This window comes from Labeo rohita, chromosome 24 (genome assembly GCF_022985175.1).
Source record: "Labeo rohita strain BAU-BD-2019 chromosome 24, IGBB_LRoh.1.0, whole genome shotgun sequence".
Lineage (NCBI taxonomy): Eukaryota > Metazoa > Chordata > Actinopteri > Cypriniformes > Cyprinidae > Labeo > Labeo rohita.
The window spans coordinates 5,462,399-5,479,390 of record NC_066892.1 but is presented as its reverse complement, the minus strand read 5'-3'; the positions used below and the strand labels follow the sequence as shown (position 1 = coordinate 5,479,390).

The 16,992-nt window shown below is 32.6% G+C and overlaps 1 protein-coding gene across 3 annotated transcripts in view; it reads right to left on the bottom strand.

The window, feature by feature from the left end:
- Positions 1-16,992, bottom strand: part of agap3 (ArfGAP with GTPase domain, ankyrin repeat and PH domain 3) — a 214,151-nt gene that overhangs the window by 39,487 nt on the left and 157,672 nt on the right. For all 3 annotated transcript variants that reach the window (XM_051097602.1, XM_051097604.1, XM_051097601.1), the window contains exon 12: positions 10,703-10,855. In XM_051097602.1, coding sequence (XP_050953559.1) covers positions 10,703-10,855 — 153 coding nt within the window. The remainder of the gene's footprint in view (positions 1-10,702; positions 10,856-16,992) is intronic.

Below are 16,992 nucleotides of genomic sequence, written 5' to 3'. Positions count from 1 at the left end.
ATTAAATTATAATAAAATAATATATCATTTTTAGTTGTATCTTTGGTACCAGTTAAATATTCTTTAAAAATAATTTAAAAGATTAAATACTAAATTATATAGTTATAATAAAATAATATACAATTATTATAATAATATATTATATATTATATATTATATACAACCAACATTTTGGTTGTATCTTAAAATAATTTTAATGTATTTTCATTAATTCTATATACTAATCAACAATCATTTCATAGTATTTTATTTTATTATATTTGTAAAATATTTGTAATTCATTTAATATGTATGTGTGTGTGTGCGTATATATATATGTTATTTTTTATTTAATTCTAGATACTATCAACAATAATTTCACACTTTTTTATTTTATTATATTCTTAATATATTTTGTACAAAAAAGTACTCTCTCTTTCTCTCTCTCTCTCTCTCTCTCTCTATAAAACATAAAATATTATAGAACTTTTGGTTGAATATTTTAAAGATGAATTTAAATGAGATTAAATATTATATTATATAATTATCATAAAATAATATTAAACAAAAATTTGGTTGTATCTTTGGTACTAACTTGAAAAAATATTAAATAAAAAATATAAGTATTTTCATTAACTAAAAATACTATCAACAAATAATTTTACAGTATTTTATTTTATTATATTCTTTTTTATGAATAATAAATGTATATATTATAAATTATAAATTATATTTATAATATATTCTATATAATTAATTTTATTTATTTAAAAAATCTTTTAAAAATATACAATTATTGTTGGTAGTATCTTATAGCAGATCTGATACTAACTTTAAAAAAAATACTTTTTATTAATCAGATATAAGATACCAACAACCAACAACACTTTTATCGTCTGTGTGAGTGTGTAGTATATACATATGTATGTATGTATGTATGTATGTATGTATGTATATATATATATATATATATATATATATATATATATATGTATGTATGTATGTATGTATGTATATGTGTATATAGATACATACATACACATATATATATAAATGCTGTAGAAATGCTAAAATAATATAACATTACTGTTGGTAACATTTAAATGAATTAAAATGTATTATCATTAGACTGAATTAAACGAATGAAAAATACACTTTGGTACAATCTGTAAATTTATACTTTTTATTTTTGACAGCAATATTACAAAAATGGTCCTCGTAAGTGGTAGCACAGAACCACCACTTAAGGGCTTTTTCTTTGCTCAAGACCGCGGTGTTCACCATGAGTGCCGTTTAGGCGCTACAAAGCAGATATAGTGATACGCGCTCGCTGGAAACACGGCAGGTTGGCAGTTGATGCTTCATCACTGACTCCGTGTTCACCATTGATATTCATGACTTTAAGAGTCTGCTCTCCCTCCCTCGTATGAATGGCGGAGCGGCGCTCCCAGCTGCCACACACGTTGTGGCAGGGACGCGAACGTCTGTTTCAATTTCTACACTCCTCTTCCCAACAGCCCCCCTGGGACCAATCATTAGCTACAGCAGACAGCTGGGGGTAGAGGGCTTCTGAGAATACTGTTCACACACTACACACATGCAGAAGCTCTCGCACATACAAACACACACACACACACACACACACACACACACTCAGTGAAGAGCGCCCATCTCCGGCTGTGACAGCAGTGGCTTTGTGTGTGTAGGTTGAGGTTAACAGTGAAGGGCTGCCCTTGTCCCTCACACCATCTGAACCTCTGTTTACAGACTCATCACTAAACGAAAAAAATACCACAGTACTGCGATGACAATACAGCAGTAGATGGTTACAAATGATGTGGTGCTTTCAGTTATACCATGAAACTGAATAAAACAGATTAATATGATATTAATTGACCTAATTAATTATCTTTTAGCTATTGATTTGACTGAACTTCAGTATCTCATCTATCAGGGATATTTATTTTTGACAACTCATTACAATATTTTGTTTCCACCTTTTCTATATATTTCATGGTACATAACGGTGTTTCCCTTTTCGGACCTCATGTTTGTTAAAGTGTATGCTTTCTCATAAAATGTGAATAATAACAATAATAATAATAATAATAATAATAATAATAATAATATTATTATATATAACAATTTGTTTTATATATAATTAGATTTTTTTATCATTTTTATAATTATAATTATAAAGATATAAAAATTATAATATACATATAGCACTGTATAGAAACCAGTAAATGCATTATATATACTATATTATTATTACTACTACTATTATTATTATAGAAAATACATTTTGATATAATATGATTTTAAAATAATACACACACATGTATTTGTGAACATCATCCTGTCAACTTTGATTTTGACAGAATATAATAAAAAATGAAACAAATAATAATAAATAATAAATATTACAATATACTTATAGCACTGTATAGAGACTTCAGACCAGTAAATTTATTATATATACTATATTATTATTAACATTATTATAGAAATTATATATAATTTGATATAATATGATTTTAAAATAATACACACACGCATTTGTAAACATCATTCTGACTTTGATTTTGGCAAAATCAATAAATAAAAAAATTATAATATACAAAAAGCACTGTATAGAGACTAAGGAAAAGTAAATTTATTATATATACACTATATTATAATTATTATTATTACTATTACTATTATTATTATAGAAAATATATATTATTTGATATAATATGATTTTAAAATAATAAACACACACCCATTTGCAAAATAAATAAATAAAAAATAATACAAATTATAATATAGATACAGCACTGTATAGAGATTTAGGACCAGTAAATTTATTATATATATACACTATATTATTATTACTATTATTATTATTACCATTATAGAAAATATATATAATTTGATATAATATGACTTTAAAAGAATACACACACACAGACTTTGATAAATAAAAAATAAATAAATAAATAAATGCTAAGCTAATGCTAAAATGTGTTTCTTGCCTAGTTTTAAATCGCTGAAAATATTGTTTTTCACCAAAATATGTGGAAAGTTCCCAAAAATACATATTTTTGGCGTGAAAAATATTACAAACATATTTTAAAATATAATAAAATATTAATAAAATAATGTTAACTCTGTTGGTAGTAGCTGCTTTGCAAATAATTAACACTTATTTTCATTAAATATGATTAAATTAGTGAAAATGTAATCAATTTTAGGTAACTTCTAACAATATTGACATATTTATTATTTAACAATATTTATATAACCATAAAAGATTAGCCATGAATGGTTGACAGTCTCCTTTTTTTCCAAAATATGGGGAAAATTATATAATATAACATTTTCAATGTGCAAAAAAGGAAAAAATTTTATCTTGTTTTGCAGAAAAACACTTACAAAATGTATATATTATATAAATATATATAATATAATATAAATATATAATATAAATAATTGTTACAAATAAATATTGTATTTTATTTATAATATTTCATTTGTATATTAAGATACGTTTATGGTAAGCAGCTTTAAATGCATAATATAATATAATATAATATAATATAATATAATATAATATAATATAATTTAATTTTTTTTTGATAGTCTTTGAAATCTATGATATATTTTAACTGGTTTATATTTAAAACAAGCCAATTAGCAAAAGTTAACTTGTATTAAGACAGTCTTTGAAAAAAGTCTTAATATGTTATGCACTGTTGCTGCAAGTAAATTTATTTAAACTGGAAATAAAAAGTCTCTTTGAAAACTTAAGAAGTCTGAGGTGAGGTAAGTTGAAATATGTAAGGGATCTGACTGCATTTACAGTCTAATCTGAGCTTAGCTGGAACCGCTCTTCAGGTAGCAGCAGGAAATAAGGTGGTCAGCTAACCTGCGATTAGCGAGCGTTAGCGTCCCCGCGGGAAACGGCACTTTACGCCGCGGTTCTGGAGACGAGGGCTGTGGGTGAGCATGGGAAGATTGGAGGGTGTGAACAAAGAACATTAACTCATTTCTTAATAGCTCTCAATTTTTTTCTTCCAGCCGTACGTGAGGAGAAACTTGGATTTCTCGAAGTAGCTAATTCGAGAGCTAGCGGGTGCGGACGGTAATTTTGCGAGAAAGACGACGCCGACGCCCCCTCCCTCCACTCCTACCCCTTGACACGGCAGCCGCGTGAGCAACCCCCGTCCGTAATCAATGCCAATGGCTGCAATTAATGCTGAAAAAAGTGTGCAGAACACAATCACTACTTCCTTCTTATTATTGTCAATTAGAGAGCGCTAATCAAGGCATGGGCAGCACACGCCGCTGCTCTCTCCAAACGAAATGTCAAACTTCATTACAGCCAAGAGCGGGAATCAAACTCCCTGCGCTCGCTGCCTCCTCCAGCTCCGCAGGGGAGAAGTCTTCTCCGCCCCTAACCGTGGCAGATTTCAGATTAGCGCCACACCGCTACAATACCTCAGCTGCTGCACGCTAATCTACTGCTACAACTGAACCTAGCCTTAGAGCAGATCATCACGCTTTAATATGAGGATTCAGCACATAAAATGATCAGCAGAGAGGAAAAAAAACATACAGAAAATCAGAATAAACATGGAAATAAGGAATCTAGCCAGAAAATTATCAACGCAGTAAGAAAATCATCTAGCGACTTCTTAGCAACTGCTTAGAACACCCTAGTAACTGCATAGCAACATACTAACAACCAATCAGAACGAATGTGAAAAAAAAGATTTTATTCATACATGATCAACATATTTAGAAATCTACCTAGCAACAACTGGGAACACCCTAGCAACCACCGGGAACACCCTGGCAACCATCCAAAAGACCCAAGCAACTGCATAGCAATATACTTACTAAATTATGATTTTATGCATACAATGATAAGCTGGAGTAAGAAAACTACCTAACAACTACTAGAACACCTTAGCAACTGCATAGCAACATCCTAGCAACCAATCAGAACAAATGTGTAGACAACTACCTAGTGACCATCAAGAACATACTAGAAACACCCAAACCAACCATCCAGAACACCCTAGCAACTGCATAGCAACATGCTAGCAACCAACCAGAACAATTTTGTAGACAACTACCTAGCAACCACCTAGAACACCTTAGCAACGCCCATGCAACCACCTAGAACGCCTTAACAACACCTAACAAACCACTCAGAACATCCTAGCAACTGTATACCAACATGCTAGAAACCAGAACAAATGAGAAATGAGGATTCTATGCATAAAAGCGTGAGAAAACAACCACCTAGCAACCACTCAGAACACCCTAGCAACTGCATAGAAACATGCTATCAACCAATTTAAAAAAATGTGGAAATGAGGATTCTATGCATAAAAGAGTGAGAAAACTACCTAGCCACAACCAGAACACCTTAGCAACACCCTGGTAACTACCCAAACACCCTAGCAACTGCACAGTAACAGACTAGAAACCAGAACAAATGTGAAAATGAGGATTCTATGCATAACAGTAGGAAAACTACCTAGCAACCACCAGAACACTCTGGTGACCACCTTGAACGCCCTAGAAACTGCATAGCAATATGCTAGAAACTACTCACAACCAATCTGGAAGGCATAAAATAATCAAACAAGTATGAAACCAGAACAAATGTGGAAATAAGAAATCTATGCATAAAATGGCAACAGAGTGAGATTACTACCTAGCAACCACCAGAACACCCTAGCAACACCCTGGTAAATCACCTTGAACAACCTAGAAACTGCATAGCAACATCCTAAAAATCAGAAATGAAAAATGTGGAATAAAATTATCAGAGTATGAAAATTATCTACCAACTACCAGGACACCCTAGCAACATCCTGGTAACCACTCAGAACACCCTAGCAACTGCGTAACAACATGCTAGAAACCAGAACAAATGTGGAAATGAGAATCCTATGCATAAAATGGCAACTGATTGAAAAAAATACCTAGCAACCACCTGAACACCCTAGCAACACCCTGGTAACCACACAGAATACCCTAGAAATTGCATAGCAACATGCTAGAAACTAGAACAAATATGGAAATGAGGATTCTATGCATAAAAGACAGAGAAAACAACCTAGCAACCACTAGAACACCCTAGCAACACCCTGATAACTACACAGAACACCCTAGCAACTGCCTAGCAACCACCAGAACACCCTAGCAACACCCTGGTAACTACTCAGAACACCATAACAACTGCATAGCAACAAGCCAGAAAACCAGAAAAAACATGCAAATGAGGATTCTATGCATAAAATGGTAAGAGAATGAGAAAACCACCTAGCAACCACCAGAATTACCCTAGCAACCCCCTGGTAACCACCCAGAACACCCTAGCAATTGCATTTCCAGAAAATGTCAAACTCTAGCTCCATTATAAAACTGTACAAAACACTAGCGACGTACACTAGATAATTAAGAGACTTTTGATGCATGCTGAGAATACAATTCCAAAATACACACACACACTAGCATTTGCAGCACAGATATAACTAAGAGTAGAGTGCAGATTTAATCAGAAGGATCAGTATTCAGAGGCTGTAGCTTATCCAGCGCAGAGAACAACACTCACATCATATGGAAATAGTTACTGTTGGAGAAGATTATCAATCTAGCACTGCTCATCTCAACAGTCCTGATCTGCTGGTTGACCTTCAACCCTCGACAAGGATAATAGCGTGATTGGGGCTCGCTTTAGATCTGTTTAACACCTAAATACGCATCAAAGGTAAAACATTTCTGGTGATACGTGGATGTCGTTCCAAACCTGTATGAATTGATTTTTCTGTGGAACACAAAAGACAAATTTTTTCCCATACAAAAGGTTGAATGATGTTTTGAACCCCAGTGACTTTTTATTGGGTAAAAACAGTTGAATCATTCTCACATCAAACTTTTTAAAATAAATGAATACTTTAATTCAATAAGAATGCACTCAGTTAGTCAAAATTGATGGTAAAGATGTTTATAACGTTACAAAACAGCATATTATAATGATTTCTGAAGAATCATGTGACACTGAAGACTGGAATAATGATGCTGAAAATTCAGCATTGCCATCACAGATTAAATTACATTTTAAAATCTATTCAAATAGAAAGCAGTTATTTTAAACTGAAATAATATTTCACATTTTGACTGTTTTTACAATATTTTTGATCAAATAAATGCAGCCACGGTGAGCATAAACGACTTCTTTCAAAAACAACCCCAAAATTCACCCACAAAATATAATTACATTTAATTTTTCATACTGTAAATTTGAATGTTTTTTAGTTTTATTCATAATTTAATAAAACAAAATAGCCTAAAATCAGACATTTATTGTTTATTGGCCATAGCTGGATAGTCAGTCGCTGGACAACTATTTCAGCATGCAACCCTAATGCAAAGCTCATCGCATGAACACAAGAACGACGACAAAACAGAAAAGAAAACCTGCAATCTTCCACGCAACAAATGAGGTTTTCTCTAGGTGTGCACTTTCCCAAGATCTCCGATATAAAACTCTATTATCTCCATTATGACCTGTAAAGCTATAATACTCTCAGTAAACGCAAGAACCGAGAGGCTGATGGGTAACAGGTCATAGAGAAAATGCATCCACCAAATCCTGATACAGCTAAAAGTCTGAGTATGTGTGCTTGTGTGTGACAATAACTATTTTACACCAGGGCCTAATGAAGTGCTTTGTCACACACACACACACATATGCAGCTCATTCGGCGGCTACGGCCGCTTTGAGTAATTCTGCTTTAGGATGTGGAGCTGATGGGTGTAGACGGGGGGCCGATGGCGGAGCGGGGCTGAAATTGATTGTTCGACAAGCGGAGACGAGCAGAGAAGGGCGAGTGTCGCACGGCGTCGTGTTCTGTCTGCGACACCACGGGGCCACGCGGCGGGGCCTCCATTTTGCTCGTAAAGAGCGCTCTTTAAACTAGCGGGGCCCCTGGGACCCTAACAGAAGGAGGGGGGGAGGAGAGAGAGAGAGAGAGAGGGCGAGAGACAAAAACGGAGAGGGCGATAGCGCGAGGGCGGGGGGGAGAAACAGAGCAGCCGCTAATGAGAACGACGAGTGCGCAAACATGCATGGAAATGACTGTTATTCTGTTGATGTGCATTTAAGTGCTTTTTTACTGCCAGCCGACAAAGAGAGGGAAATAACCAGTGATGAATGTTGTCCCCGTAAAGCATTCATTTTCCAACGCGGGAGGGGAAAAAAGAAGTAGTGAAGACGGGGGGAAAAATGTGCAGCGTTGTTACGCCCGGCAAATATATTATTTGACTTCACTCAAGTGCACTGACAGGATGGAAAGAGAGAGAGAGAGAGGACGGGCGAAATGGAGAGACTATTTGCAGTTGTTGGCGGGACTGGAGTTACCATTAAAAAGCCACAATTACTGAATTATCCTGATTAGCTATTGGCTTGTTAACAGCACAAGCAATAAACACAAGTCCCATAGTTTTTACAGTTACTGTTAGTACTATGGTCAAATCATAATGGCTATCTAACAGATTTGATTTTCCCAATCGAAGACTATTTACTGAATTATCCTGATTAGTCTAAAGACGCAATGAAATGGAAGTAGCGAAAGATATTCTGTTTCTTATTTTGAGGTACATCTGAGTGAACAGGACTGTTGGAAAAGAACATGGGCGGGATTTGATTCTATAATCATTTGTTGATTAGATTTTGAGATGTGGGTGTCGCCCTCAAAAACTGAATGCAAGTTTGCGGGGATGACGTTCATTCACAATTCATTTCATAGACTTCCCTAGTGAAAAACAAATATACTAATGTGTATTTAAAATACATTTATTTCATGCTAAATATACTACAAATACATTTACATATTATGTACTTAATAAAAATACCCTGCAATTGTACTTTTAGTATATTAAACTGATATATTTAAAGTCCGCTAAATTAGAACAAATAATTTTGTACTTAATGCACTTTAATTGTGCTGAAGTCCAACTAAAGATATACTGGAGTATAGACCATTTCGCTAGATGTAAACAACACCGGTCCAGAAGCACTTCCTGTTTTTTTTTTTTATTTTTTATTTTATTTCACATATACAAATACATCTTAAAGGTGCTAATGTAACATTTTCATCCAGTCAAATGTTATGTTGGTTGTATTTTTTTGTGATGTTTGTGTAAAGTTAAAAAAAAGAAACAGGAAGTGTATCGGGACCAGCATGTTTACATCTGACGAAATGGTCTGTATTTGATTGTGATAAAGTGGCACTACCGCAAATATCCTTACGGTACACTTGAAATATTTTGGATTTAAAGACAAATAGTGACAATAAAACATATTTCAGGGCTAATATTAAGAAATGTGCATTATGCACTAGTAGTATTCTACATAAAGTTTAATTAGTTTTTTATAAACAGTAAGGCAATAGACCTGAACTATAATTAGTAAAAAATAAATACATTGTAAATCTATTGCTTTTTTTTTTTTTACTAGGGTTTATAATGCATTTCCACAGTTTTTACCATTATAAATCTAGCAGTTGTTTCTATTTAATTTTTTTTTTTTTTCATTTTTAAAAATGTAATGCACAATACTGGTCAAAAGATTTTTTTAAATATTGTCTCTTCTGCTTATTAAGTCTGCATTTATTTAATCAAAATACAGTAAAAATTGTGAAATATTATTTGAATTTAAAATAACTGTTTTCTATGTGAATATATTGTAAAATGTAATTTATTTCTTTGACACAAATCTGAATTTTTAGCATCATTACTCCAGTCTTCAGTATCACATGATCCTTCCAAAATCATTCTAATATGCTGATCTGAAACATTTCTGATTTCATTATCTTGCCATTAAATTACAGAAAACGAGTTAATTCTGCTGTGTAAAGGTTTCCAATAGAAAATCTGAGGAAGTAGTGGCAAATTTGACTTTTTCTCTGTTTTCATCAACATACTCAAACAATCGATATGTTTTATTCTTTTGAAAAGTCATAAAGCAATATCATGGATTTTAATTTGCTATTAGGGCAAACATGAACTCAAAAATTGTATTTGTTGTAGTTTCCGTTCACCACTATACAAGTTTACCCAACTACCACAACTGAGAAACCCGAAAATGTTAAAAAAAAAAAAAAAAAAAAAAAAAAGAAAGTCCATAAGATCTTTAAGATGGATTTAGAAATTGTGAATTTTCATTTCATGGCGACTTTGACAGTGCAGCCAGTGGGAACAAATAGCATGGTTCCCTTACAAAATTTCACCACGATAATCATAGTTTTTGGCAGAATACTTTTTCTACTGATGTGAAATGATAAATATAGGACCTTTTTCAAAAAGTGTAGATTTTCAGTAGCTTTTGGCATTTTAATACTATTTTTTGTTCATTAAACTGCCTACATACTGAGGTGTTTAAGCCGATTATCATGGCATTTTATATAGGGAATACAAAAAAATAAACTGTTGCACAAATCGCTGATATTGATTAATTCATTGCATGTTATAATACTAATTTGGCACAACTGCAGCACAATCACTGGCCCTGAGCTTGAAATACAACCTATAATCTGCTGTAAAAATCAAAGCAATGCAAAAAGTTTAAAGAAAAACATATCATTTAAAAGTTATTAAGATTTATTTGAGAACGAAATTTAGAAGGGTGGCAAAGCACAAGTTTCTTGGCTTTTCCTCTGACCTGCTGTGGTGCTGATAACGGCCTCACTCCACTGTTCTGCACTGGACACGGAGAACGAACGCTGGTGCATTCCCTCTTTATTACTCCCCAAAGCCACACCGGCCACCGAACCCCCGGACTGCAGGGAACTGCTGCTGTTAGAGTGAGGAGTGCCTGCCAAACGAAAGAAGAGAGAGAGATTCATTTAGAGAGATGTTCAAATCACATTTCACAGCACTGAGAAATGAAAGGTACACCTTTGCACCTTATTTATCTCTGAAGAGTGCATACTAGTACCTAAAGTGTACACAGTAGTACCTTAAACATACATACTACCACCTATAGTATAAACAGACTCACTCTCAGAAAAAAAAGGGTACATGATAAATGAAAAATTAATGTCAAAATTAAGAATAACAAGGGCTCTGACAAAAGCTTTCTTTTAAATGCATTTAAATTATTTTATCGGCAAATCGGTTTTGAAAATGACCGATACAGATAACCATAAAAATGCTTAATATCAGCACAGATAATCAATCAGGCTGACATATATCTTAGAGGTCAACCAATATGTGTTTTTCAGGGCCGGTGCCAATACTCATCATTACAGATCAAGTAGACCGATAACCGATATCTTTAACCGATATATAAGTCTTGTGTAAAAAAATTTATTAATGTCAAAATAAAGAATGAAAATTTATCTGACAAAAACTTTTTAAAAATTCTTTTGAATTATTTTATCGGCAAATCAGTTTTGAAAATGACCGATACCGATAACCATTAAAATATGTTTAATTTCGGCACTGATAATCGACAAATATTTTAGAGGTCGACCGATATGTGTTTTTCAGGGCTCATGCTGATTCCAATTATTACAGATCAAGTAGACCGATAACAATATTTTCAACCGATATACAAGTCTGGCAAAAAATATATATATTAATGTCAAAAGTAAGAATGAAAAGGGCTCTAACAAAAACTTTCTTAAAATGTTTTTAAATTATTTAATTTATTTTATCTGCAAATCAGTTTTGAAAATGACTGATATAGATAAAAATGCTTAAAATTGATGCCGATAATTGGTCGACCCCTAATTAACATGCATGCTAGTAAGCAACTAGTTAATAGTGAGAACTGGTCTTTAAAATAAAACCTGTATCATTAGGTACTAATATGTAAATTTAAGGTACCAATATGCACCCTTTAAGGGTAAATAATGTACAAAAGCACCCTTTTTTGAAAAAAATGTGTCCCAGTGACAGCTTTTGTACCTTTTTTTCTGAGAGTGTAGTACCTTTAAGATTCATATTAGCACCTAAAGTGTATATAGCAGTACCTACATTGTATATATTAGCACCCTTTAAAAGGGTAACACCCCAGTGACAGCTTTTTCATGTCTGGCATGTTGGAGCTGTAGCCTAATGGTTTCCACATGTAATTTATCCATTCTCGCTTCTTTTGGCAAAAAGGCCAAAAGCAATCATGTTCCATCCACTAGCAACACCGAGGTCAAGGGTTCGACTCCCAGGGAATGCAAGAATGCTGCTAAATGTGTAAATATAGTTCAAAATGATTGCCATATTTATTTACCATGGTATTTACATGACCCCACAAGGAATTATTCTATTTTGAGGAATTATTCTAGTTTATGATTAGCTAATAGATTTAAAGAGATAGTTCACAGTTGATGGTAGCCATTGACTTCCATAGAATTTTTTTCTCCATACTAAGGAAGTCATTGGCTGTTTGGTTATAAACATTCTTCAAAATATCATCTTCTGCTTTCTGCAGAAGAAAGAAACTCACACAGGCTTGGAACTAAATAGGGGGACAAATAAATGAGTCCAAAACACCAGTTTCTGCCAAAAACACCAGTTATGTCAGCTTCTGTAAATGTAAATCATACTTTACACCATAAGTCAAAATAACCATAGTGCAAGTAAAAATGGCAAGACATTACTGTAGTAAAGCCATCAGCAAACAAATTTACTATTGACAAGATGAGAACCATAAAGTATCAACCAGTCGGAGGGACTAAAGTTGTTACGCTTTTGCGTATATATTTCATATCTCATCGCCGCACTCGTCTCTCCGTGCTACATGAGCAGTCAGCGCCTCACCCCATCTCCGTACCCTGCTCCCTCTGCGTTTCTGCCACTAATTAGCCCTTAATTAACAAGATACACTCGGAACGGTAATTAGCTCTCCCCCACTCTCCGCCTGACACATCCATCTCTCCCGGCGGTGGCGGCTGTGCTGACGGCCCTCCCTGGCTTCAATCAGCGGATGCCCCGCGTCGGGCGCCAACTCGCCGGCCCGGCCGTGTCGCATGGGGTCCTTTCCTCCTGTTCACGAAAACAGGCGCCCTGCTTGATAGAGACGACGGCTAATATTTAAAACTTGACATTCGGGGCTCAAGGTCAGGTTTGGATAGATACCACTAAATGATTTTCAATTTGCTGTTAGCCTATTCTTACTAAAATGTTTAAAAAACAGCACATTACTTAAATGTACATGTGCTGTTTATATGCTTCAGTTGTTCCTGAGGGTTTAAAGAATCAGTAGATACATCCTGCTATGAAATGTAAACCATATGACGAAAACAGAAATCCATTTAAAAGTTTCACCCACACGCACGTCAACAAAAAACTTGAAAAGCGCACGGAAAACATTGATATTTTATTTACTAGGCTCTAATGCATTTCACAGTGGGACTAAACTTTTCTCTGTTGTTTTTCGCTTTATGCAATTTTGCCTTTTTCTCCGACACGTTTCCTTCGCTCCCCTCCCTCCGCAGCGCTGATTTGGAGCATGCTAATTTAGCAAGTACTCCACAGCGTGAGGTTGAAGCTCTATCGCTCTCTCCCTGCAAGAGACGCCCTTCCCCTATGGGGACCGCAAGATTAATATTCTCGCACCCAACAAGATAATTACTGATACTAATTAGACATGATTATGTGAATTTGATACACTTATTACTCTCGCTAATGGTTAGGACGCATTAGGCTAACAAGAGTCTGTTCTTCGCAGTTTACTTTAGCGCCTGGCAAAAAAAAAAAAACGCCTTGACACAATCAGTAGTAATTCGTGAGTAATTGAAAGAATAGAGGGTTATTCTTATATTTGTCTGTTCGGGGACATGTAATCACACCAGTATTGTTGAAGAGAAGATTTTATTAATTCTGTCATAATATTGCCCCTGACTAGATCCCTTGCCGATGAATTAAATAAGACGCCGCTATTACTCGGATCGATGCCGTACCATATTGGCATCCTGCAGACGTGGTAATTATTGTTTCGGGAGCAAATTGCTTATGAACTATGTGTTCATAAACCTATTGGAGTATCAGTGATGTTCTTTTAATGCTCATAAAAACCTGCAGCAATGTAGTTAAACACGATATAACTCACTTACTGATGATGAAGACACTGCATTAATTGAAAAAGACGCATATAATGCATATAGGGTAATATATTATTATATTATAATTAAATTAAATGTATCATTTATTTTTATTTAATTATACATAATATATATTTTAAGAAAAAAATTCAGCAATGAATTTTTACCTATTTATTTAGCATAATAGAATTCATTATGAAATTGCATAACTTATAAAATTTTTATATACTGTTTATTTTTATATGAATGCAATTATTCATTTTTATATTTTTATATGAACATATTTTATATATACATATATATATTAATAATAAATTACTAATATACAATAATTGACATTTTTTAATATTTTATATAAATATATCCAATATATTAAAATATAACAATTTTATATTAAACTAGTATTCGTCAGTGTTCGACTTTCCTTATGACATAAATTTGACAATTGTGAATTCACTGAAGAAAGGCTAGAATCACTGTATATCTCAAATAGACAGAAAAAGTTATCTGACATCTATCAGCCGTTAAGTCAGAAAATCTTTGACATGTTTGATGAAAGGTAATTCATATCCAAGGCGGACATGTCTCAAAATCAACTAAACGAAACGACTAACAACTAAAACAACTCCGTAAGGACATAATGTCACTCTCTTGTTATTTACGCTTTTATTTTGTTCTCTCTGTCTTGGCTGGTACGAAAAAAAAAAAGACAAAACAAGCCCCTAACCATGCATCATCTCCATCAAGAATTCAACAATCATCACTAATTGTCAAATTTGATGCTAATGATTGATGAATTAAACATGTCTCCATCAATTAGTCCCCAGAGAACAATTCTGCATAAAAAAGGGGATAATGCAATTACAATGTGGAGAAAATCAGAGGAGAGCGCAGGGCAAAGACTGTACACGAGATCTCCTGCCACTTCACACACGCGCCGAGAGTCACGCGACGTGCGGCCGCAGAGCTCGAGGTGACCAAATTCTCACAAACACACAGCCAACACAGTCACGAGTCTCTGGGATGTTTACAAAACTATGTTTGTTTTAGCGGTTGTGCCTGAAGTGGAAGTAAAAGTGTGTGGAAACCTGTTTGGAAACAATCATAGCGCATTAGTGAAATGTAGACTTGCAACCACATAGCAACACACCTAAACATCACGGTACTGAAAACAGCACACAACTCACTTTAAAAATCAGATTTATTGTACTGTTAATTTTTAAAATATTATAAATCATATAATAAATACATCAATTATAATTACCATACAACAATGAATTACCGTATTTTAGGAATTTATGCATTTACATGCATTATGCATTATATATATATATATATATATATATATACTATATTTCATTTTCATTATATTAGAATTACTACTGGGCAGCGATTAATCGTGAATAATCACATCCAAAATAAACATTTTGGTGTTTATAATATATGTGTGTACTGTGTATATTTATTATGTATATATAAATACACACACACACACGTATATATTTAAAAAAAAATAATATTATGTTCATATATTAAATATATTTATATATAATATACATTTTGAATATCAACATTTACATGTAAACATTATCATATTTATGTCATTTATGTATTTATAATATAATGCTAAAATTAATATTAATTACTATAATGTGCAATATAATGTATGTATAAAGTATATATCTATGAAAATGTAATTTATGTATTTATAATATTTATTATATTTTAATTACATATATTATTATATATTTATACATTAAATGGCATAAATCTATAGAAATATTTAAATAGATATTATGAAATACATAAAATATATAAATATATAAAGTATATCTATCTAAAAATGTAATTAATGTATTTATAATATAATGTATTATATTAAATAAAATATTTAAATTATATATTATATGTATTTATAAAATCCGTTTATATAAATATGATCATGATGTGTAATATCTGTATTTATAATATAATAGATAATATTAATATTAATTAGTATACATTTATTATATTATACATAATAAAGTATCTATTTATCTATCTATGAAAAATGTAATTTATGTATTTATAATATTTACTATATAATTGAATTACATATTACAATTTTTTTTATCAATTAAATGGATTAAATAGGGCCTATCTATAAAGCATTTATATAAAAATACAAAAAATATAAATACATACAGTATCCATCTATCAATGAAAATGTAATTTATATATTTATAATATTTATTAAATATTTTAATTACATATTATAATGTTTTTTATTAATTAAATGGCATACATAGGACCTATGAAATATTTATATAAAAATACAGAATATATAATCATATAAAGTATCTATCTATCAAAAAATTTAATTTATGTATTTATAAATATTTATAAAATATGTAAATTATATATTACAAAATGTATTTATACAATCCACTTATATAAATATTATCACATTTATGTAATGTATGTATTTATAATACAATGGTTAATATTAATATTAATTACTATTATTATTTTATTATTATAAAGTACCTATCTATCTATCGATACTACTATTTTTCTTCAAAGAGCATTTTTAGGTTATTTTTGCAGTTCTGTTTGGTGCCACTAGTGTTACAGAAAGCACACTCAATCTTTAAAAACAAATGTTTCACTAAACTTGATAATTATGTGCTTTAACGGTTCTGTTGTGCTTGCATGTACAAACGGTCAAATCATCAGATCATGCGTAGAAAAAAAGCACCCAAATCTCCTTTGCACTTCTCTAGCTATCTGTACCCGTTATTAGGCTAAGTATTAGGGTCCTAGCGAAGGGAGGCCTGAGGTTGTGGTGTTAAGTAGAGGCGATGGATTAGCAGGGGGTGGCGATGATTTCTCCTCATCTCTCCTCGTTTCTCTGCCGAGCGCTGTCAGA